This window comes from Setaria italica, chromosome VII (genome assembly GCF_000263155.2).
Source record: "Setaria italica strain Yugu1 chromosome VII, Setaria_italica_v2.0, whole genome shotgun sequence".
In the NCBI taxonomy this organism is placed as follows: domain Eukaryota; kingdom Viridiplantae; phylum Streptophyta; class Magnoliopsida; order Poales; family Poaceae; genus Setaria; species Setaria italica.
In genome coordinates this window covers 18783267-18805548 of record NC_028456.1, presented here as the reverse complement: position 1 = coordinate 18805548, position 22282 = coordinate 18783267, and the positions used below count along the sequence as shown (strand labels likewise).

Here is a 22282-nt window from a genome sequence, read left to right as displayed (position 1 = left end):
TTTGGAGGTTCGTCAACTCCACCCACACTCCTATGAAACTAGGTACTCTGCCCTCCAAACTATCCAAAATCGTCTAAATAACCCCCTCTAAGGTGGTTTTGGAACAGGTTTGGCCTACGTGGCACTACACGTGGATAGTGATATGGCAAAAACATGTTTAAAAATCTAATTCATTCTTGAATTATTGATATTCATATGCATAACCCTTCAACTATATAACCGGGTATTTAACTCTTAAAGTATTCAATGCCATCTACTAATTAACCCATATAATGGTTTTTTATGTTGTTTCGCAGATGTGGAGCACTACATGGAAGATGGGTACTAACAGCATCATTCTCTTACACACGTGCATGTCCTGCTACTAGTCTTCCATATCTATATTATTCTAGCTCTATGACAACTTCATCAACTTCGCCTCCATTTTAGGTTCTTCTGGTACTTTTTCAATTAGTTAAAATAGTGTAGAGACGCTTATGTGATAGTGAGAGAGAGAGAGGGATCAGTGCCCAGCCAACTTCTAGGCATGCGCATGGAATGGACCCGAGGCGGAGCTGCCCTTTGTTGTCGGGGTTAGCCGACCCCGATGGATTTGTGCAAAATCAATTAGAATCACTATTCAACACTGTTTCTCAAAGGTAAAGACCCAGTGTGAAATAGGAATGACCCTGGTGCTATTTTCGCCTGGCTTTGCCCCTAATTTAGACAGTTATGAATACTTTGAGGAGCTAAATATACAATTACGTAGTTGAGGGGCTTATGTAGATGAACCTCAATAGTTTAGGGGGTGAAGTGCATTTTTAAACATGTCCTTGACATGTCATTGTCCACATGTAGTGCCACGTAAGCTAAACCACCTCGAAAACCACCATAGGGAGTTATTTAGATGGTTTTGAATAATTGAGGGGTGGAATACCTAGTTTCATAGGTGAGGGGGTTAAGTAGATGAATATCAATATGTTGAGGGGGTAAGGTAGACTTATCCCTAGTGAGTCACTCAGGGTGCCAAAAATCCAGTCACACGGCGGGACAAGTTCAAGTACCTCTAACCTAATTACCTCTTTCCGTAACATTATGTATATTACTTAAGCTATGCCCCAACGTCAATTTCTAGCTAGCTTGTTGACGATTGTTAGCACACCAGTTGTGAATCGCAAGCGCACAGATCAGTTGTAGCTCTTCCCTCAGAGTACTCCCCTGAGGTTTATCAATCCGTGGAACTTATAGCACAAGATCTATTTTAACTAGCATTGTTAGTATGGATTTAATGTTGATGGATGATTCAGATCTAATCTACTAAACATGTACAGACATATAATAGATAGCTAGAACAACCTAGACCATGCATATGTTGTAATTCTGAGCATGGATAGCAAAGCAACACAAATATGATCTTAGTAAAAAGCATCTTTAAATCTACACCTCCGGTCCAGCTCCCGAAACCCCCTATCTTACACAAGAAAGAGCTTGTCACGATCCCCTCTATCAGCATAGGTAGATTAAAGGCACGATCAAAAGAACGTGTTATACTCATCGATAGAGCAGGCATGCAAATTCGGTCACCACAACTACAAGAACATCATAAGTAATCTATCATCGATTCATAGATTGATAAGAAAGCAGACCCGAAAGAGCGTAAAACCATAGAAGGAGATACGTAAATCACTAAGAACATGAACACATCTATTACTTCATCATGAATGATTGTACATCACAAGATCACCACTGGGATCCTACTTTGATCTTGATGAATCCTAGCTCAACACATCTATTACTTCATCATGAATGATTGTACATCACAAGATCACCACTGGGATCCTACTTTGATCTTGATGAATCCTAGCTCTTGAACTCCAGCGTGATCTTCCTTGTAGGGTGATCACGCCGGCAGAGGCTCGCCTACGCTAACCCCTGACAACTGCACAGCCCTTGGCTCTCCGAAGTGGTGTCCCTCAAACTTCTTCTTTTTCTCTGCTGCTTCACGTCGAGTATGTCATCTCCAATCTGCGAGCTTGATGGTTTTTGGGAGTATATATAGTCCAGAGGGCACATGGCAAAAATTGGAAGGCGAGAGGGCGAAGAAAACCCCCAGGCCGATCACCCTGGGAGGGTCCAGGCCAATCGGCCTGGGCCTTCCTTTTGGCCCCTCGCATCCTACTTCGTCTCCAAGTCTTCTCAGGTGCTCAGGAATCTTCTTTTCACTTGCATGTGGGCTTGGCACGTCGGTAGCTTCGGATGAGATTGATCTTCAATGACTTTCCAAATCTCCGCTTGATCTTCTCCTATTCCTCTTTGATCCCGAGTTGATCCTTGCCATATCTCCATAAACTTAGCTCCTAAGTAACTTTGGAGGATTGCTGGCAAAAAATGGGCGTTAGGGGGTGCTAGATGGTACAGATTGGCCTGGGCTCCACTAGGCCGATCGGCCTGGGCCCTCTTGAGCCCGTTGACCTTCGTTTTCATCTAGTTCATTGCTCATTTAATGCTTTATCCAAAAATATGCTTTTAGGCTCAATTTTCTGCAAAAACACAACATCCTCCAAAATACGTTGCATATATGAAAATGACTGATTTATTAGGTGTGATCATTATTTTAGGTATTAAATTCATATCATTATCGAAGATAAACAGGGGTAAAAGTGTGTCAATAACGAGCATCTACATAGCTTCTTCTCAGAGCTCGCCCTCTTGGTTGTGATCGCATATCGACAACGTTGGTTGTAATTGTTTGCGGGCCAATCCTAAAGGACCTTAAGAGTAGGCCACCCTACCACGCCCAAAAGAAGTTGCCAGGCTTGCTAGCCATATGCTTCTTTGATTTCCTTACTTGGTGTGTGTTATGTAAGGTCCGTCTTCTTATTAGGTTATGGAACCGCCCTCCATCCGCTTAAGTGCGTGGTTAAGGACACCAATACCCGTGATATTGTTAGAAGTTTCAAATCTAAGGGTTCCTTTGGCAAGGCTCCACCTCCTCCAAAAATGGGGAGGAGCCGAATGAGCCACTATTTTTTCTAGCTCCGGCTTCTCTGTACAAAACGACTCTAGCTCCTTAGTACTCTTAGCATGGAGTTATTTTTGACATACCTATTTGGTAGGGCTCCAGCCGGAGCAGTAGGAGAAGTCGGGCTGAAAGCACTACCAATGAAGCTCTAAGGTGGCGTTTGGTTCCCTTTGCTTATTTTTAGTACGTGTCACATCGAATGTTTAGATACTAATTAGGGGTATTAACGTAGACTATTTACAAAACTCATTACATAAGTGGAGGCTAAACTGGCAAGACAATCTATTAAGCCGAATTAGTCCATCATTAGCAAATATTTACTCTAGCAACACATTGTCAAATCATGGACTAATTAGGCTTAATAGATTCGTCTCGCCGTTTAACCTCCACTTATGTAATTGGTTTTGTAAATAGTCTACGTTTAATACTCCTAATTAGTATCTAAACATTCGATATGACGGGTGCTTAAATTTAAGTCAGTGAACCAAACAAGCCTTTGTAGGTGGCACATAAAAGTTAGAGCTATATTTTTTGAACAATAACTTACAGGATTGCATCGGTGATGGGACTATAGGAGGGGCAGTTACTAAGGTAGTGTTTGGTTCGTTGCATGAACCGGTACTTGTACGAGTCCGTCCAGAATCAGAAACGGTCACCACGTTTGGTTGGTCGAATTGAATCGAGCGGTGCAGGATAGGGTCATCCATATTCCAAGAATATTCCTATCCCATGCTGAACCGAGCGGTGCGGCAAAATTGACGGAACGGACCGATCCAGGACCAGGCGCGCTCGCCTTTTCACCGCTCACCTCCCGTCCACTCGGTTTTTCCCCACCCCTCTGTTTCTCTCACCCCCTCCGTTTCTTCTCTCGCCCCTGGCGACGGCACTGGGCGGCGCTCCGCCCACGCCTCCTCCAGCAACCAGCGACAGTAGCCGCCCCGCCCACGCCTCCTCCAGCAACCAGCGACAGTCAAGAGTTGGACCAGGTAAGGCCGGCACCCCCCTCCCTCCTACTTTCCCAGTAGATCTAGGATTCGTGTTTGACCTTACGCGCTCGTGTTCTGGATTCACGGATGGTGTGAGAGATTGGGGCTTTTTTTATTGTTCTGGATCTGGACGGATGAAGTTGGCCGTCTGCTTGTTGTGTAGAGGCTTCCTGTAAGAATTTTAGGATTTCGTGCAGGCTGTGACGTGCTCTTGTGATGGTTCAGGCCGATCTTCGAGATGCTTGTAGTGCTGTACTGGTTTCACCTCTGTACTCAGCTTGTTTTGTTTTGTTTTTTTTTTCTGGTAGCTTACCTTGACCCTCTGGGCGTTTAGAAAGTGCATTTCTGAAACATGATTGATATATTGTTCTGACACAGTATGGTTAGTTATGAAATTGATACATGTTTTGCACTATTTTGGGTAATGTAGATGGACAACAGGAACCTTGTTAGGAGAAAATTATTGATGCTTATTACCGCAGCAGCAGCATATGCAGCTTCATGTATGGTGGCTTTGTTTGTGATGTCTAGAATATTAAGCAATAAAAGGCAACGTATTACTTATGGGCCAATGGAGGAGAGGGATAAGTCTAGAATTGAGTATCTTAACACAAGGATCTACAAGGATGATACAACATGCACAAAAATGATAAGGCTTAAGAGAATCTCATTTTTCCAGTTGTGCCAAGTTTTGAGGGAACGCTCTCTGTTACGTGACACTAAACATGTATGCATTGAGGAACAAGTTGCCATGTTCTTGAATACAGTTGGTCACAACCTACGAAATAGGTTAGTTGGTACTAATTTTAATAGGTCAGGTGAAACAGTTAGTCGGTACTTTGGATTAGTCCTCCATGCCATAGGTGAGCTACGCAATGATCTTATTCGGCCACCTTCATTGGAGACCCCAGCCAAAATTGCAGGGAACCCAAGATGGGATCCATACTTCAAGGTATGACACGACAAACCCTAGATTAGGGATATATGGTCATAACTTTTGGTTTCTGATTTTTTTTATGTGAACAATAGGATTGTATTGGTGCTATTGATGGAACACATATAAGAGCATCTGTTAGTAAGTCTATGGAAGCAGCCTTTCGTGGTAGAAAATCATTTTCTACCCAAAATGTTATGGCAGCGGTAGATTTTGACTTGAAATTCACATATGTGCTGGCTGGTTGGGAGGGGACAGCACATGATGCTGTGGTTTTAGCTGATGCAATAGAGCGTGAGAATGGACTACGTGTCCCGGAAGGTAACATAATTGTTTCTAGATATTTATGCTCATACCAATTCAATTGAACCTTATTTAATCACCATGTTGGTAATATCTTAGGAAAATTCTACCTAGTTGATGCTGGATATGGAGCCAAACCTGGGTTCATGCCACCATTCCGTGCTGTACGGTATCACTTGAATGAGTGGGGAAACAACCCTGTACAAAATGCTGAGGAGTTGTTCAATCTTAGGCACTCTTCTCTACGGGTGACCATAGAGCGTGCCTTTGGATCACTCAAGAGGAGATTCAAAATTCTTGATGATGCAACCCCATTCTTCCCCTTCCGCACTCAAGTTGATATTGTCCTAGCTTGTTGCATCCTTCACAATTGGGTTATTTCTCAAGGAACAGACCGTTTCATTCTACCAGAGAGCAATTGGACACCTAACCCTCGAAGGATAACAAGGCAGCTAGCAAATGACCATAGGTTTATGGTTGACAAGAGGCAATTGATTGCTGAAGCAATGTGGGCAGATCGTCAAAATCACTACGGACATTAATAATGTGCTTTGTATTGTACCAATGAAGTATTTTTTGTGTTGTTTATTTTCTCGAATTTATGTAGCAGCTATGAACCATTGTGTTGTGCCTAGTGGGAACCATTGTGATGTTGTAATATGAATCATTTTACTGTTTAATAGGAATGCTTGTGCTGTTTTGATATGAATCCTTGCTGATTTAATATGAATAATTTTTCTATATTATGAATTCTTGTGTTTCTTTTGTATGTTGTAGGAGATGGACCAGGAACATCAGGGAGATAACTTGGCTGCACATGGTGGAGGTGCAATTCAATGGACAAGTGCTATGTCAAGCTTTATGCTCAACTACTTGTCTCAGCTTGTGGCTAGTGGCACTAAAACCTCTTCAGGCTTCAAGCAAGTTCATTTGAATGCCTGTGCAAGGGCTTTGAATGACTGTCTGGGTGTTCATGTCACCGGTACACAAGTTAGCAACCACCTCAGAAAGTGGAAAAAGATTTATGGAAAGATTGTGAAGCTGAAAAGCTTGAGTGCAGCTAATTGGGACGAAGAAAGTTGTACCATAACCCTTGAGAGAGAGCATTACATTGGTCATATTCGGGTTAGTTGCCATATGATTGTTATTACTGGATTGAAATTTTTACCTTATGCTCTTCTTAGTTTGTTGAAATTGTTGTCATATGAGTCTTAATATTTTACTAAAATTCATGGCACCAATGTATTTGGCTTGCTAGGACCATCGTGAGGATGCCAACTACTTAAACACTCCAATTGAGCACTACCATGAGATGGCCACTATCTTTGGCAATAGTTTGGCAACTGGTGCATATGCCAAGGGAGCAAATGACCCTCTCGCTGCAGAGGTTACTGAAACAGAGAATGCACCAAAAGACACTGAAGATGCTTCACCTACAAATGATCAAGTAGGGGCAATGCCCGATGAGGTGACAATGTCTATCAACAATACTGGCGGGGAGTCCTCAGGTACTAAACCACCACCACCAAAGAAGGCCAAGGTCACTGTTGAAGATCCTAATATTACCATGGTGACTATGATTAGCCAGAGCCTCGGGAACTTAGCAGCAGCCATAACAAATGTCACCAAGGCCATTGCTTCAGATGGTGACATTCCTGAGGGACTTTATGATGCCATGATGAGTATCCCTGGATTTGATGCAGCCCATCTTGATCACTACTATGCTTATTTGTGTGACCATCCACCACAAGCAAAGGCCTTTTACAAGTTGCCCCTATCAAGCAAAATGATATGGGTTGCAAGGTACATCAAGGAGCACCTTTCCGATGCTGATCTATAAGTAGCAATCTAAATATTTTGCTAACCACTAAAACTGTAATCTATGGTGGTTTATAATTAGTGATTGTGTGTTGTACCTAGTCATGAACTGTGCTGGGGTATTTTGTAGCATGTTGGTGTTGGTTCTAATATTTTGCTAACCGTAGAACTAAAACTACAGTGGTTGATGAACTACTACGGTGGTTGATGGTTTGATATGTTTGAACTATGGTATGGTATTATCTGGTATGAATGAACTATGATCTGATATGTATGAACTATTATCTGTGATATATCTCAGTGTTGGGCTTATATCTGGATGCGTTCTTTTATGTCAATTTATTTATCTAACACGCTTTATTTGCTTTCTCATTATATTAGAGGTAAAGTTACCACCTATAGTAGGGAAGTTACCATACCCTGATTCATTCAGGTAACCAAACATGATCTTGTACCATCCTGTATCATCCTATTCAAGCAACCAAACAAAATCATGTACCATCTTATTCACACAACCAAACATCCAACTTGTATTATATCGTCCAGAATCATCCTATCCAGATGAACCATCCCATACATGTTCCACTTCATTCAAGTAACCAAACACTACCTAAAAGAAAAAAGACTGGGAGGGGCAGAGGCAAGTCTTCTACCCTCGCCCTCGCCGCACGCCAAACCGGCAACCTTGACCGGGTGACCGGATCCCACTCGACCGTTCTGCGTGTGCGTGGGGACGTGGGGTGGCTGACACGGCGCACCCGACGTGGCATCCCACACGACCAAGGCGTCACGAGTCGGACGTGGCAGCTCCCCATTGGCTGCCACCACGTCCCGCACCCTCCCATTGGCCGGAACAAGTCACGCGACGGCCTCTTCCTCGCAACTCCCGGCCCCACCACTCGGATCGACCGATCCCAGCCGTCCCACCTCCCCGTCTCCCCATCTCAGCCGTCCGGCCACTCCACAGCGCCCACTTCTTATACCCCTTCCCCTCTTCTCCCCTCTCGCGGACGCTTCGCTCTGGTTGGAAGGTTTCGAGAAACTCCCCCGGCTCGAGGAGATCGGGAGCGAGAGGATGATGGGAGGGCGCGCCCTGCTGCTGCTGCTCGTTTCCGCGCTACTCGTTCAGATCCGCGCCTCCGACCCGGTAATCTCAGCGAACCCATAGCTTTTCGTCGCGGTCCTTTTTTTTCGATCCCGGGAATTCTGGGGCGAGATTTCTGATGGTTTGTGCGGGTTTTGATGCCGTTGCTTGCAGCTGCTGTACGAGTCGTTCGACGAGGATTTCGAGGGGCGGTGGGTCGTCTCCAGGAAGGACGAGTACCAAGGTATGCGCGCGCATCTATCTCTCGCCTAGCGTGCGTGCTTGTTGTTGTTGGCTCGATCTGTGCCAGATCCGTGATTCAGTAGGTGTTTTGGGGTGGCCTCGTGCGAGATCTTAGTTGTTGGTGTCATGGATTAGGAGCCACAATTTAATTGCTCAATTGCTCGTGAGATCCACGGATGTGTGCATGGTGGTTTGGTTTGAATGCTTGTGGCGCTCAAGTTAATGCTTTATTAGAGTTTGTAACCCAGATCCTTTCTATGCAGAGTTGCTACGTGATCCGTGGGCTAAAGTACTGTGTAGCCGATGATACCTTGCCTCCTCTCGCCCTTACCTGTTGACCTTCATTGTTTTCTGGCTACACTGAGCCGATAGTCTCACAAGACACAGCTTGCTACCGTTAGGAGCATTTGATCATTTAAGTGACACTGATTGTGCACGCACCCCTTGTTGTGATGATAATGTGAGGCACTTAGTTGAACTGTTCTTGAAACTGCCAAGATGTGTTATTGACATGATAGCCTGTGACATCTAAAGATGCTTGGATAATTTCAAATATGTATGTGATGATGCAGATCACAACATATGTCCTATCTGCTAGTCTTGCAATTGCTACCTGTAATATTCTACATACGGAGTAACCTTGTAATACTTATTTGGACTAGGCGCCTGTTAGATTTTGGTATTTTGCTCTGCTAGTGTTGAACATTGTTGCCACTAGTCATAACTTTCTATTTGTTCATTTTTTCTTTGTACCACTGTCATCGATTAAGAGACATACTCTGGTTTGCAGGTGTATGGAAGCATGCCAAGAGTGATGGGCATGAGGACTATGGTCTCCTTGTTAGTGAGAAGGCTAGGAAATATGCCATAATCAAGGAGCTTGATGAGCCAGTTACTTTGAAGGATGGGACAGTAGTCCTGCAGTTTGAAGTGAGGCTCCAGAATGGCCTTGAGTGTGGAGGTGCCTATATTAAGTACATCCGCCCTCAGGATGCCGGATGGGATGCCAAGGAGTTTGATAATGAGACTCCATACACTATTATGTTTGGCCCAGACAAGTGTGGGTCAACCAACAAGGTGCATTTCATCCTTAAGCACAAGAACCCCAAGACTGGAAAGTATGTCGAGCATCACCTCAAGTTCCCACCTTCTGTCCCATATGACAAGCTCTCGCATGTCTACACGGCTATCTTGAAGCCAGACAATGAGGTGAGAATTTTGATCGATGGGGAGGAAAAGAAGAAGGCAAACTTCCTGTCTGCTGATGATTTTGAGCCAGCTATTATCCCACCCAAGACCATTCCTGACCCTGATGACAAGAAGCCAGAGGACTGGGATGAGAGAGCTAAAATCCCTGATCCAGATGCAGTGAAGCCTGATGACTGGGATGAGGATGCTCCAATGGAAATTGAGGATGAGGAAGCCACCAAGCCTGAGGGATGGCTGGATGATGAGCCTGAGGAAATTGATGATCCAGAGGCAGCCAAGCCTGAGGACTGGGATGATGAGGAGGATGGTGAATGGGAGGCACCAAAGATTGACAACCCCAAGTGTGAAGTGGCACCTGGGTGTGGCGAGTGGAAGAGGCCAATGAAGCAGAACCCTGCTTACAAGGGCAAGTGGCATGCACCCCTGATTGACAATCCCAACTACAAGGGAATCTGGAAGCCTCAGGAGATCCCCAACCCTGAGTACTTTGAGCTCGACAAGCCTGACTTTGATCCAATTGCTGCTATTGGAATTGAGATCTGGACGATGCAGGATGGCATCCTGTTTGACAATATTTTGATTGCTGATGATGAGAAGGTTGCCACCTCCATCCTAGAGAAGACCTGGAAGCCCAAATATGAAGTTGAGAAGGAAAAGGAGAAGGCTGAGGAGGCTGCTGCTGGTGCAGATGGTCTTTCTGAGTTCCAGGTAATTCATTTTCTTATCTTTTTATTACAGCCATTACTGTTAATTTCTTTACTGGACCATACTTCCATTTTATAACTAACTTGTTTTGCCATCTGCATTGCAGAAGAAGGTTTTTGACATCCTGTACAAGATTGCTGATGTTCCATTCTTGGCACCCTACAAGACCAAGATCATTGTGAGTTCTGGAAATCTTTGCTAACCTATCTTGTCAAACATCTGAATGTCACACCTAGAAAGTGACATCTTCTCTCAATATCTTGCACACAGGATGTGATCGAGAAGGGAGAGAAGCAGCCCAACATCACTATTGGCATTTTGGTCTCGGTTGTTGTTGTCTTTGTGACCGTGCTCTTCAGGATCCTGTTCGGTGGCAAGAAGCCTGTGGTAAGTTCTTCCCAACGATTGTTTTACTCCCCCCGTCATCCTAGACTTGAAGAGAACGCCCAACCCACAACATTTGCTTGTTGCAGGCTCCTGTGAAACCTGCAGCTGAGGCGAAGAAGCCCAAGGTGACTGAGACTGATGGTGCTGGAAGCAGTGGTGACAAGGAGGAGAAAGAGGACGAGAAGGAAGAGACCGCAGCGCCACGCCGGAGGTCCCGAAGGGAGACATAGACTCTGAGGCTTATTTTTGACGTCTTTGGCCATTCTGGCACCTGCTTCTTTTTGAGAATTCGCCTCTTAATATTTTGAGTGTATAATAGGAGTGTCATATGTCACCTCTGCTGCTTCGCAGCTGATGATTTGTTGTTTACATGGTTAGACCAGGAACCCTTCACGAGCAGTAGAAGTTAGTTTCTGTCGGTCGTTTGTGTGCTGTGCCTGACTTTTATAATCACTTTGAATCAGACAGAGGTGATTGTTTTCTGGTAGATTAAACGAAGTCACATTTCAGATTTTTTTTCAACTGTTCGGTAAGGTGAATGCTTGTTTAAGTTAGTTGATGCTTGAATTTCTGCAAGGGATAGGTTGTCAGCAGTTTGTCATTGTTTTCTGGTAGATTAAACGAAAGAAAATTTCAGATTTTTTTCATTGTTTTCTGGTAGATTAAAAAAAAAGGAACATTTCAGATTTTTTTCAACTGTTCAGTAAGTTGAATGCTTTGTGTTGATGCTTTCTCTGTTTCTCTGGTCAGCATATCGCATGCGCTATATCATGAATGCGCTAGATTGTGTGGTGGTTGTCAAAACGCTTGTGGAAGCTGTTTCTCTGGTCAACATATCGAATGCGCTAGATCATGAATGCGCTAGATTGTGTGGTGGTTGTCAAAACGCTTGTGGAAGCTGGTCAGATCGGTGCGGACAGGGACGATGTGAAAATCGGTGTGCACATCACCTCGGGAGGGACGATGCGTCTTAGAATTTCCTCAGCCACCGTCAAGACGAAAGAGGAAAGATCATCACCTCGGGAGGGATGATGCATTAATAGTTGCTCTGACATTGGTAGGTCATTCAGAATTTCCTCAACAGCCCTCGAGACGAAAGAGGAAAAGCAAAGGGTCGAGACGAAAGAGGAAAAGCAAAGGGTTGAAAAGATTAGGGTTTGAAGATAAAAGTAAAATAAATATTTTGTTCGATTTGGTGTTAGCTCAATCGGTCGTGGCCCTTTATATTTATAGGGTGGGGAGATCTTGCCTTGCAAGGAATCCTTTTACAAATCTTAATCTACAAGAATTCCTTAAATCTACTCGGACCAGGATGGACTGGTCAGACTGGTCGTACCCACCGGTCAGACCGGTTGATCTTGCCAGATCAGCTACAGGGCTCCGGACCGGTCAGACCGCCTGGAGAAACCGGTCGGTCCAGCCTGATTTTGTTTGATGCTAATTTCAGGCTCCAACACATGCCCCCTTATTTTTTTAAAGCATTGCGTAGTAGAAAATAAAAATAAGCCTAAGGGCGATGCTCTTTTCAGAATTCATCGGCCATTTAATCTAAGGGCGATATTCGAAAATACCGGCCATGTTACATTATGCATCTTGCCATACACATGGATAGTATTTCTTCAAGTACCTACCATTAAGAGCTCTAGGCAACTGCCATCCCTGCAAAGTCTCCACCATATAGTAATTCCTAAAAAGCGTCTTCACAATCTTATATAGCCCCTCCCAACTTGGAGACCACTTGCCAAACTTATTGCCAAACTTGTTGCTTTTGGTTCCTACAAGTAGAATCGTTTTTCAAAGGTCGCCAACCTGAAAATGTTTAGCTTTTACCTTCTTATTATAGGCTTTAGCAACTCGATGTTTGTCCTTCTCAATCTCCTTCAAAGCCTCCAATCGCTTGTTGGTCACTTCATCAATATTATCCATCATCGAAGCATGATAAGTGTCAAAATCAAGATTATCTTGCTTAGCCAACCTATATGCTCCTAGATTTACCTCAATGGGCAAAACGGCTTCTTGACCATAGACAAGCTCAAAAGGATTAACTTTAGTCGCACCATGTCTAGAAATATGATGAGCCATAAAGCTTGAGGTAATACCTCATGCCACCTTCTAAGATTTTCTTCTATCTTCTTCTTGATAAGCTTAATTAAGATTTTGTTGCTAGACTCGGCTTGACCATTAGCTTAAGCATAATATAGAGACGAATTGAGCAATTTAATACCATAGGATTCAACAAATTCACGCACCTCCTTAGATATGAATGAAGTCCCTTGGTCCGTGGTCAAAGTTTGTGCAATGCCAAATCTATGCACAATATGCTCTCTAACAAACTCAATTACCTCCCGATGTGTCATATTCTTGAGGGGAATCACTTTAGTCCACTTGGTTAAGTAATCAACAGCCACTATTACAAAACAATACCCTTTTGACGAAGGAGGATGAATTTTACCAACAAAGTTCAATCCTCATCCCCGAAAAGGCGATGGCTTAATAAAAGGATGCATCAACGCAGCAGGCACCATCTGGACGTCCCCAAACTTTTGACACTATTCACATCCTTTGTAACAGCGAAAACAATTGGCTATCATATTAGGCCAATAAAAACAACCTCGCCTAAGAAGCCACTTCATCTTAGGAGCCGACAGATGTGTACCACAAATTCCTTCATGAACCTCTCCCATAGCCACACTGGCCTAATTAGAATTCAAGCACTTCAAAAGCAAAACCTTAGGGGTCTGACAATATAACTCACCATCAACCAAAGTGAACTTGAAAGCCCATCGTCGGACTTTTCTGTCAATTGAGCACCCAGGATTCTGTAAATAAACTATAAGAGGTTTTCTTCAATCATCCACTTCATGCTCAATGGTTTAGGACATTCAATGGCCGAAGCAGAATTCTCAGCAGACATGATGGTCAGATCGGTCGCCTGGGCGGTCAGACCAGTTGGAGAGCGCGGTTGGACCGGCTCTTCCAGGGCATAACCCTCGGCCTTGTAAAACGTCGGCTTTCTTTCATAAAATTTCCTTTTCTGAACATTATAGCTAGACGCTTGTTGTGCCAGAGTATTAGCCCTTAGATTCTCTTCTCTTGAAACATGATAAATAACAAACTCATCCAAGCAAGATATGATATCTAAGCATTTATCAAGATAAGCATTTAGAAATCCATCTAAACATTGGCATACCTTGTAAACTTGTTGTATCACTAATAAAGAATCACCATAAGCTTCTACATGTTTCACCCCCTATGTTATGCAAAAATTCCAACCCAAACAAGAGAGCTTCATATTCGGTATTCGATTTGGTTATTAGTATACTTATAATCCAACCGGTTGAGAGCTTCAAAAACATCACCGTTTGGTGATGTAAGAATAACACCAACACCACAACCACTTTTGCAAACCGATCCATCAAAGTGCAATTTTTATGGGGTAAAAGTAACATAACTGACACTTAAATCAAGTTGCTCATTAATCCTATACTCAACAATAAAATCAGGTACAATTTGGCATTTCATAGATTTAAAGGTTCACAAACCAAATCATATTCAATAAGAGCATAAGCCCATTTGCCAATTTTACCACTTTAAAATTGGTCTATGCAACATGTACTTAATTATATCGGTTTGGCATGCTATTATGCAAGTATTTGACAATAAATAATGCCTCAACTTAGTACAAGCATAATATAATGATAAGCACAACTTTTCAATAAAGGTATACCTTGTTTCGGCGTCCAATAGCCTTCTACTCACATGTGTAACAACCTGCTCCTTGCCATCGGCTTCTTGAGTCAAAACAACCCCAATAACACCTTCTTCAGCCGCCACATATAATCTCAAAGGAACCCCACTCTTTGATGCTTGAAGAACGGGTGGTGAAGACAAATAATGCTTGATCTCCTCAAAGATCTCTTGCTGTTTTGCCCCCCAAGTGAATTCAGCTTCATTTTTCAACCGAAGAATAGGAGTGAAAGCATTCACCTTCCCGGACAAGTTACAAATGAACCTTCTCAAATAATTCACCTTTCCCAAGAACTTCTGCAACTCTCTCTTGCAGGTAGAAGCTTATACTTTTCTAATGGACTCAATTTTCTTAGGATCTATCTCTACGCCGTTCTCATGCACAATGAAGCTCAAAAACTTCCCAGCCAATACACAAAAAGCACATTTGAGTGGGTTCATCTTTAAACCATACCAACACATTTTCTCAAAAGCAAGTCTTAAATCAGCTAAATGGGATTTTAAACCAGCTGATTTGACAACAATATCATCGATATAAACCTCTAATATTACACCAAGACAGGCATGAAAGATCAAGTTCATAGCTCTTTGATAAGTAGCACCAGCATTCTTTAAACCAAAAGTTGAAACAAGTCGCTTGAACTAGTTGGAAGGTTGTACATCTGAGAGCATTGCGATGGGCAAGAATGGCTTGCATATACGCTCATGTTACAGTTGATCTTCAGTATCTACAAATGTTACTTGCACTTAGTAGTGTGAATGAATGAATGGCTTGAAAATTGTATCCTACAAATGTTCATCCAGTTTGCCGTTGTAAACGAGATGAGCTTGTCCGTCCCATTATTGTCCTTCTAAATCCGTCATCGATGAATCCTCAGGCACACTGCAAGATACCCCACAATAAGCCATTACCTTTGCCAGCACCTGTATACATTTTGCCAGCACACTGCAAGAAGGGGCCTGAGATGACAAGAATTATCAGTTAATAACCATTATTTCGTGTAAAGAAATGAGTATGAAAATAGACTAGACATCACCTCAAAATCTAAAATAGTTCTTGGGTGTCTATTATTGTCTGAATCTTGGCCATGGGCTCAAGGAGCCATGGATTTGGTGCTATGAGCCCAAAACTAGAATTGGCTGAACAGAGGAGATTTTTTTTGAAACGAATCAGGCAGGAAAAGCAGTCGATTATATTAAAAGGAAGAATAAGCTCAGATTGAGCAACAACAAATAATGACAGCAATCGGTTGGATTGGGACATCAACACGGTCGCACCACTCAACTCAAACAACAATACTAGCCAGTTGGATTAGGACATCAACACAACTGCACCACTCAGCTCAAACACAACTCAACAACTACGATGGCCAGTTTGATTGGGTCATCAACGCGTGCTGCACCATGACATCTCTCCGCTGTAGCTCCTCAAAGTTGTCGCAGATGGCCTAGCACCTCCGTAGCATCGCTAGCTACCACTCCTCCAGAGCACCGACCCTGCGGCACCCACACCATACCACCACCTCACATGTTTCTTTTTTTGTTTTTTCAATTAATTTGAGAATGAAAAGAAAAAAGGAGGAAGAAAAAGAACACCCGCAGGCAGCTGACGTAGCCACGAGGGAAGCGAGGTGTGACTGTGCCAGAATTGCTTGATGTTGCATTCAAGAAGATCACGACACCAAATGCGCCGTCGACACTAGCCCAAGCTGGGTTGGGTTTTTACACGCGACTCCAGCACCTAGCGACAACTAGCTGACGTCCAGGACTGCCACCCCCCAGAACGTCAAGCCTCCACCTCTGCCACTGCCTTGGGCCACCTGAAGCAGTCCTGCCGCGCAAGAAGCAGCCTAAAAGTGCATCTAGGCCCCGAAGTGGGTTTTGGTGAATTGAATGACAAAACGATTAAAGGACTAACTTATTTACCTAAGATTGTGAGCATGATTTTATTCTTATATTCATGGTATAATATTGTCTCATGTGTTGAATGTGTATTATATGACTCACAATGAAGATAGCAAGCAAGTGTGTGATCCCATAATGCAAATGAAAGATCAATGACAAGCAAGGGTAAAGTGAAACTTGGGGATATATTTTATGGTTGAACTATAAGTCTCCAAATCATGTGATAGCTTGATTGACAAGCGAAGGGATCATGAAGAACAGAATAGTGGTATTCACAAATGGACATTGCAAAACTTCATATGGATATGGTAAAAGGACATGGGGTTTCATATTGGTCTTGTTATTGGAAGCTTGTAATTCATGGAAGATTCTTTATCAATCAAGAGGAAGCATTTAAAGATAATTTCAAATGGGATATTAAAGTCAAAAGAAGATATGATCTCAAATGGGTTTCATTCTTAGTGTCAAAACAAAGCTAGACTCAATGTGGCAACGATTGGATGAAGAAATCAAGCAAGAGATTAGCAACGAGGTACTAAGCGAAGTTTGATCAAGTGGTGACTTGGGCCATGAACTTTACTAGGGTGAAGTGGCTAGTGCTTGGAGAATTTCGAGATATCAAGTCAAGCCTTACCGAGTATAGCAATGAGATGGATCAAATGTTTATTGAGTCATATGAAGTGGTAACTTAGGATCTAAAAAGGGACTTCATTCATATGTGTTAAATATTGGTCCAAGTTACTAGCTCAAGTTGGATGTGCTCAAGATGATAAAAATGTTGAGAGCCCTCAAGATGACACTGATCAAAAGTATGGTATGGATGAAGACTTACAAGCTCAAGTGGATGATATTGTGTTTATATTTGTTCTTGAGTATATGTATGTCGTACTAGCAAGAGGGATGCAACATTAGCTTGTTGACAACACCAAAAGTGCTCTTAGTTGACCTAAGTGAGAATGGCCTTAAGAAAACCCTCGAGTGTGCTAACTATCCCAGCTCAGCTAACAATGGTCGGTTCAACCAGTGGGTGGACCGAGAGAGAATGTTTGAGAGTTTTGGGGCTAACTCAGCTAGACCGGTCTGACTGGTTTGGCAGACCGGCCTGGGGGTTCAGGGAATCAACGGCTAGTTTTTCAAACCGCACCGGTCTGACCGGTCTGACCAGTTGGAACAGGTCCAACGATTAGTTTCTGGTGTGTGGGGGTATTTATACCCCTTGGCCCTCTCCTTGGTAGGCCGCTAGTTACACACGCATTTGACATCATCTAGTGATCAGAAAAGCTCTCCCAGACCTCTCTTTGTGAGACTTGAGTGATTCTTGAGAAATCTTTGAGTTGGACTGAGAGAGTGATCTTGTGTGAGCATTAGTAAGCTGAGAAGAGAAATCCATAGCTTGAGCACTTGTGGTTCGCGTCGAGAAAGCCTTCGAAGCATTTGATACTCTTGGAGGTGTGCCTCCTAAACGGTTAGGCATCACCGGCTAGCTCCCAAGGTGTGGTGAGCAGCGGCAAGTTTGTAAGGGTTGCAATCTGCCTCCGCAAGAAAAAAAGATCGAGATGAGAAAAGTGGTTGAAAGCGACCCGAGTTGTTGGAAGGGAGTTGAATTAGACTCGTATTCTAATAGGCTCCTCAACGGAGACGTAGGATTCATTGCGGTGAATCTGAATTTCAGATAAACAAATCCTTGTGTCTTCATTTGGTTTGCTTCACTTGTTGAGTTCTAGCAATTTACTTGTACTTCCGCTTCGATCTACTTGGGTGTGCTTGTCTTATGTGCAGGGACTTCTTTACCCTACTGGAAATTATCTACAGAAGCCACTCTCCAAGTTCGGTTAGTGATAGAAGTTAATGAGGGACTCGAGCAGCACTTGGTGTGCCACCTTGCCTGGACCGGTCAGACCGGTCTGACCGGTTTGCCCTGGCAGTGCTGCTGAGTGTAGTGAATTTTGAAGAATTGATCAACTCGCCTATTCACCCCGTTCTACGCGACATCAAGGTCCTTTCACTGCCAAGCGCCACCAGCCACACCACCATGGCACCACTGGCGCGCAACACTTGATCGCTGCCAGCCACACCACCATGGCGTCACTGGTGCGCAACCAAGCATACCGCCATCGGTTATGCCACCACGGCGTAGCCAACACACCACCACGTAGATCCTGGTGCGATGACTGTCGGTGTTTTAACCCGACAACCTATCAAGGGAGTACCCGAGATAGTGTTTTGGTTGGTAGGTGTCGTCGAAATCAAGGAGTCGATGGTGACACAGGAACACAATTTACACAGGTTCGGGCCGCTAGATCGCATAATACCCTACGTCCTTTGTGTTGTATACTCGTATTTGATTGAACTTGTTTGGAGGGGGTCCCTGCTCGCCCTTATATATCAGGGGAGCAAGGTTACAGGGTAGTTTTTTTGTACAAGAGTACTGGTCAGATGCGACTAGAGAGTCCTACTCTAACTCGGCAGAGTAGTCCTACTGCCTTCCGACTAGTTCTTCAGGAGTCCATGTAGCCTACGTTCCCTGTGTAGTAGTCTTCATGTCCTGATACGTGACCGAGTACGTCCTTTGTGTGAGTCCGTACAGGGCTCCTCGTGGGCCCGGGGATGTATGGCCGACAAGCCCCCGAATACTTTGTAGTTAAATGAAGTAGTCCCGAGTACTCTACAGGCGTTGCTCGACTAGTCTTTGGTGCTCGTTGAGTACTCTTGTCGTGGCTAACCTTCGAGTACTCGAGTACTGACATACGGCTGGAAGGTACTCCTGCCCTATTCTGACATTGCTTTTGAGCAGTTTTTCTTCAAGTCTTTATATGGAAGTGCGATGAAAATCACACTCCATATGGAGTAGCCTCCGAGCCTTAGGTTGAACGTAGAATCAGGCTGAGGGTCAAAATCTTGAATCTTCTTCGTTCGGCATGAAAAAATCCTGAGTGTGGCTTATCAGCCCCCGAGCCTTGAATTGATTAAATAATCAACTCAAGGATCTTGAATCTTTACTCAAGTCATCATCCGAGTAGTCTTGCGGCGTCTAGCCCCTGAGCTTATGCACCAGGTGAGCCGTAGGAGCCACGTCGAGTAGTTATTAGCGCTTAGCCTCCGAGCTTGGAAGCTAGCTGAGCCATTGGAGATATCCCGAGTAGTAATTGGTGCTTAACCCCCGCGTTTGGGAACTAGCGGAGCCACCGGAAGTAGGTCCGAGTATTGATTGGCGCTTAGCCCTCGAGTTTGGAAACTAGTCTGTGCCTTTGGAGGTACGGTTAGTGTCTTGGAGCGTCGTTACCGAAGTTTGATCTGAAAGAAAAGATGCGTACATTATGTAGCATATTTGTAGAATATTGAACTTACTGAAATTTATTCAGTGATCAATAAAAATATTGTGTGTCATGCTCTTATTTTGACCATATCTCTCCTGTGTAGTTAGCCTATTACGTTTAGGCTCTGAGTCCCCGTTTATCCGTAGCCACTGCGTGTGTGAGATCTTTGTCTTGTATACGCATACAGACACTACCATTTGCACAGCTAAGATCTTTGTCTCGTGTATGTATGCTGGCACTTAGGCGCAACAGGTGCACCTGAGACTTTCACGAATGAAGGCGTATTCTACTCAAGGGGATTATCAATGGCTAAGAGAAGACAAAAGTGGTCGGCATTGCGACAAAAAGAGAGCGTGATTGCGCTCAGGAGTTTGCTACCCTCCGGCGAGTAGAGCGCGTGTTGTTTGCAAGCAGAAAGCAAGCTGGAAAATAATTAGAAAAGTGACTTAGCTTGATTCATGGATGATTGATGACGAAGCCGCAGCGACTGTTGATGAAACCGAGATGGTTGTTGATGAAGCCGACTAGTCGGAGTCGATTCGGTCTAGTCGTCAACGGTGTGAGGTCTGCCCTGACTAATTTGCTAGCCGAGACGAGGAGTCAGAGTAGTCGTCAGCAAGCGTCACAACGTAGTCGGAGTAGTCGTCAGTGAGCATCACAACGTAGTCGGAGTAGTCGTCGGTGAGTCGCCCATCGAAGTCCTCAAGAAGAGTAGTCGAAGTAGTCGCTGTCGAGTAGTCGACGTAGTGTCTGATGAGTCAATGCGGCTGGATGTTGATGTAGTTGAGGTTGACGTTCGTCGGAGTAGTTTGGAGCTTAATGCTTGCATGTACGTCTTCTGTGTACACTTAGCAGTAGCACATTAATTGGACAAGAATCATGGAACAACGAGCTACTCTGGCTCTTCTGGAGTACCCTCTTGGTATGGAAGGATGTCCAAGTGTTCGACGAGGCATGACTTGTTGTCTTGGGCAAGGAAGGATGGCTTCATGCCCGGCCAGTAGACGAATCTGCCTTGTGGTGTCGATGTGATTACTAGGCTCTGCTGCGGACCTGATAAGGGGAGTTCTTCAAGAGAGTCCAAGTCATAGTCGTGGTTCTCAATTGACTCCAGTCCAGATTGGACATTGGATAGAGCTTTTTGATGAACCGTGATCGTGTTTCGAAGTCCAAACGGGAGTCGGCTTGGAGTTGTATCCGGTCCGTGGTCCGTACGATGGCTGAATTGCTAGCTCGCGCGGACTAGTCCGAGTTGTGGATGAGTCTGAGTTGTAGTCGAACTCGGTGTTGTTCAGATCGAAAATTCGAATTTGCCAACGGAATCCTCTGCCTCATGTAGACGAAAGTTTCTGCCGGGATGCTTCTTCTCCGGTTCTTCGATGATGCAGCATTGGAAACCTCCAATGCCATTAGCGATGTGGAGCCAGTAGCTGAAAACGAACATTGCGCCCACTTCAAACGCGAAAGTAGGCTTGATGATGACTAGGGCTATCGATCTCGCGCGGAGAATTTTGGCGACTTCCCCTACCTGGCACAGCAGCTGTCGGTGTTTTAACCCGGCAACCTATCAAGAGAGTACCCGAGATAGTGTTTTGATTGGTGGGTGTCGCCGAAATCAAGGAGTCGATGGTGACACAGGAACACGATTTAGATAGGTTCGGACCGCTAGATCGCATAATACCCTACGTCCTGTGTGTTGTATGCTTGTATTCGATTGAACTTGTTTGGAGGGGGTCCTTGCCCACCCTTATATATTTATGGGGAGCAAGGTTACAGGGTAATTTTTTGAACAAGAGTACTAGTCAGATGTGACTAGGGAGTCCTACTCTAACTTGGCAAAGTAGTCCTACTGCCTTCCGACTAGTTCTTCAGAAGTCCATGTAGTATACGTTCCCTGTGTAGTAGTCTTCATATCGTGATACGTGACCAAGTACGTCCTTTGTGTGAGTCCGTACAGGGCTTCTCATCGAGTACGTCCTTTGTGTGAGTCCGTACAGGACCTAGGATGTATGGCCGACAATGGTCGGCCATGCATCTGCTCCCTACCACCATTGTCGGCTGGTCGCATGAAGAGGGTGGGAAACGCCTTAACGATGCCTCCAAGGAGGGTAACGACTCCTGAGGCGTCACCATCGTCGTGGCCGGCAAAGCCGGCATGGCTTTCGCCGACGTTTTCGACCAACCTTGCCATAGAGAAGCCGGAAGCGCGCCTACCCTTGGTCAAGGCCGCTCGCGACTGTGACTACGGCTGCAAGCAGCTCCAAAGTCGCCGCCGCCACGCACCCCCGGAACTAGGCACGCCTACCCCTACCCTAGGTCCGAGCTGCAAGCAATGGCGGCCACCAGCAGCTCCGTAGCTTGCGGCAAGTGCTCCTGCCGCCACCACACGGTCCCTGCGGGTCGCGCGGGCACGAACAGATCGCCGTCGGGACGCGCGCAGCAGGGCCAGCTGCCTTAGATCCGGACAAGGAGGAGCCGGATCCGGATGTGCCCACACCGGATCAAGCACAACCGGGGTCGGAGCAGGCCTCCCGGCCGGCTCATCCATGCAGCCACCGGCGGATCCTACGGGGAAGAAAAACGAGAGAGAGGGAAGGGAAAAAGAAGAGGAGGGCCTCGCCGCCACCGTCCTCACCACCGCAC

General features: G+C 44.8%; 3 protein-coding genes across 3 annotated transcripts; all 3 read left to right on the top strand.

Moving 5' to 3' along the window:
- The first annotated feature begins 3618 nt into the window (after positions 1-3618).
- On the top strand, positions 3619-7380 carry LOC111258010. The gene is made up of 3 exons (XM_022828695.1): positions 3619-3987; positions 6002-6349; positions 6483-7380. Exons 2-3 carry the CDS (start codon positions 6005-6007, stop codon positions 7062-7064), a joined length of 927 nt encoding a protein of 308 aa, XP_022684430.1. The 5' UTR covers positions 3619-3987; positions 6002-6004; the 3' UTR covers positions 7065-7380.
- LOC101783184 (protein ALP1-like) lies at positions 3982-6004 on the top strand. Its single transcript, XM_022828694.1, has 3 exons — positions 3982-4939; positions 5017-5242; positions 5324-6004. The coding sequence occupies exons 1-3, from the start codon at positions 4418-4420 to the stop codon at positions 5764-5766; spliced, it is 1191 nt and encodes a 396-aa protein (XP_022684429.1). The 5' UTR covers positions 3982-4417; the 3' UTR covers positions 5767-6004.
- A 650-nt stretch (positions 7381-8030) lies between the features above and the next one.
- Positions 8031-11192, top strand: LOC101770357 (calnexin homolog). Its single transcript, XM_004975437.4, has 6 exons — positions 8031-8189; positions 8301-8370; positions 9160-10286; positions 10390-10461; positions 10554-10670; positions 10757-11192. Exons 1-6 carry the CDS (start codon positions 8118-8120, stop codon positions 10898-10900), a joined length of 1602 nt encoding a protein of 533 aa, XP_004975494.1. The 5' UTR covers positions 8031-8117; the 3' UTR covers positions 10901-11192.
- Positions 11193-22282: the final 11090 nt, after the last annotated feature.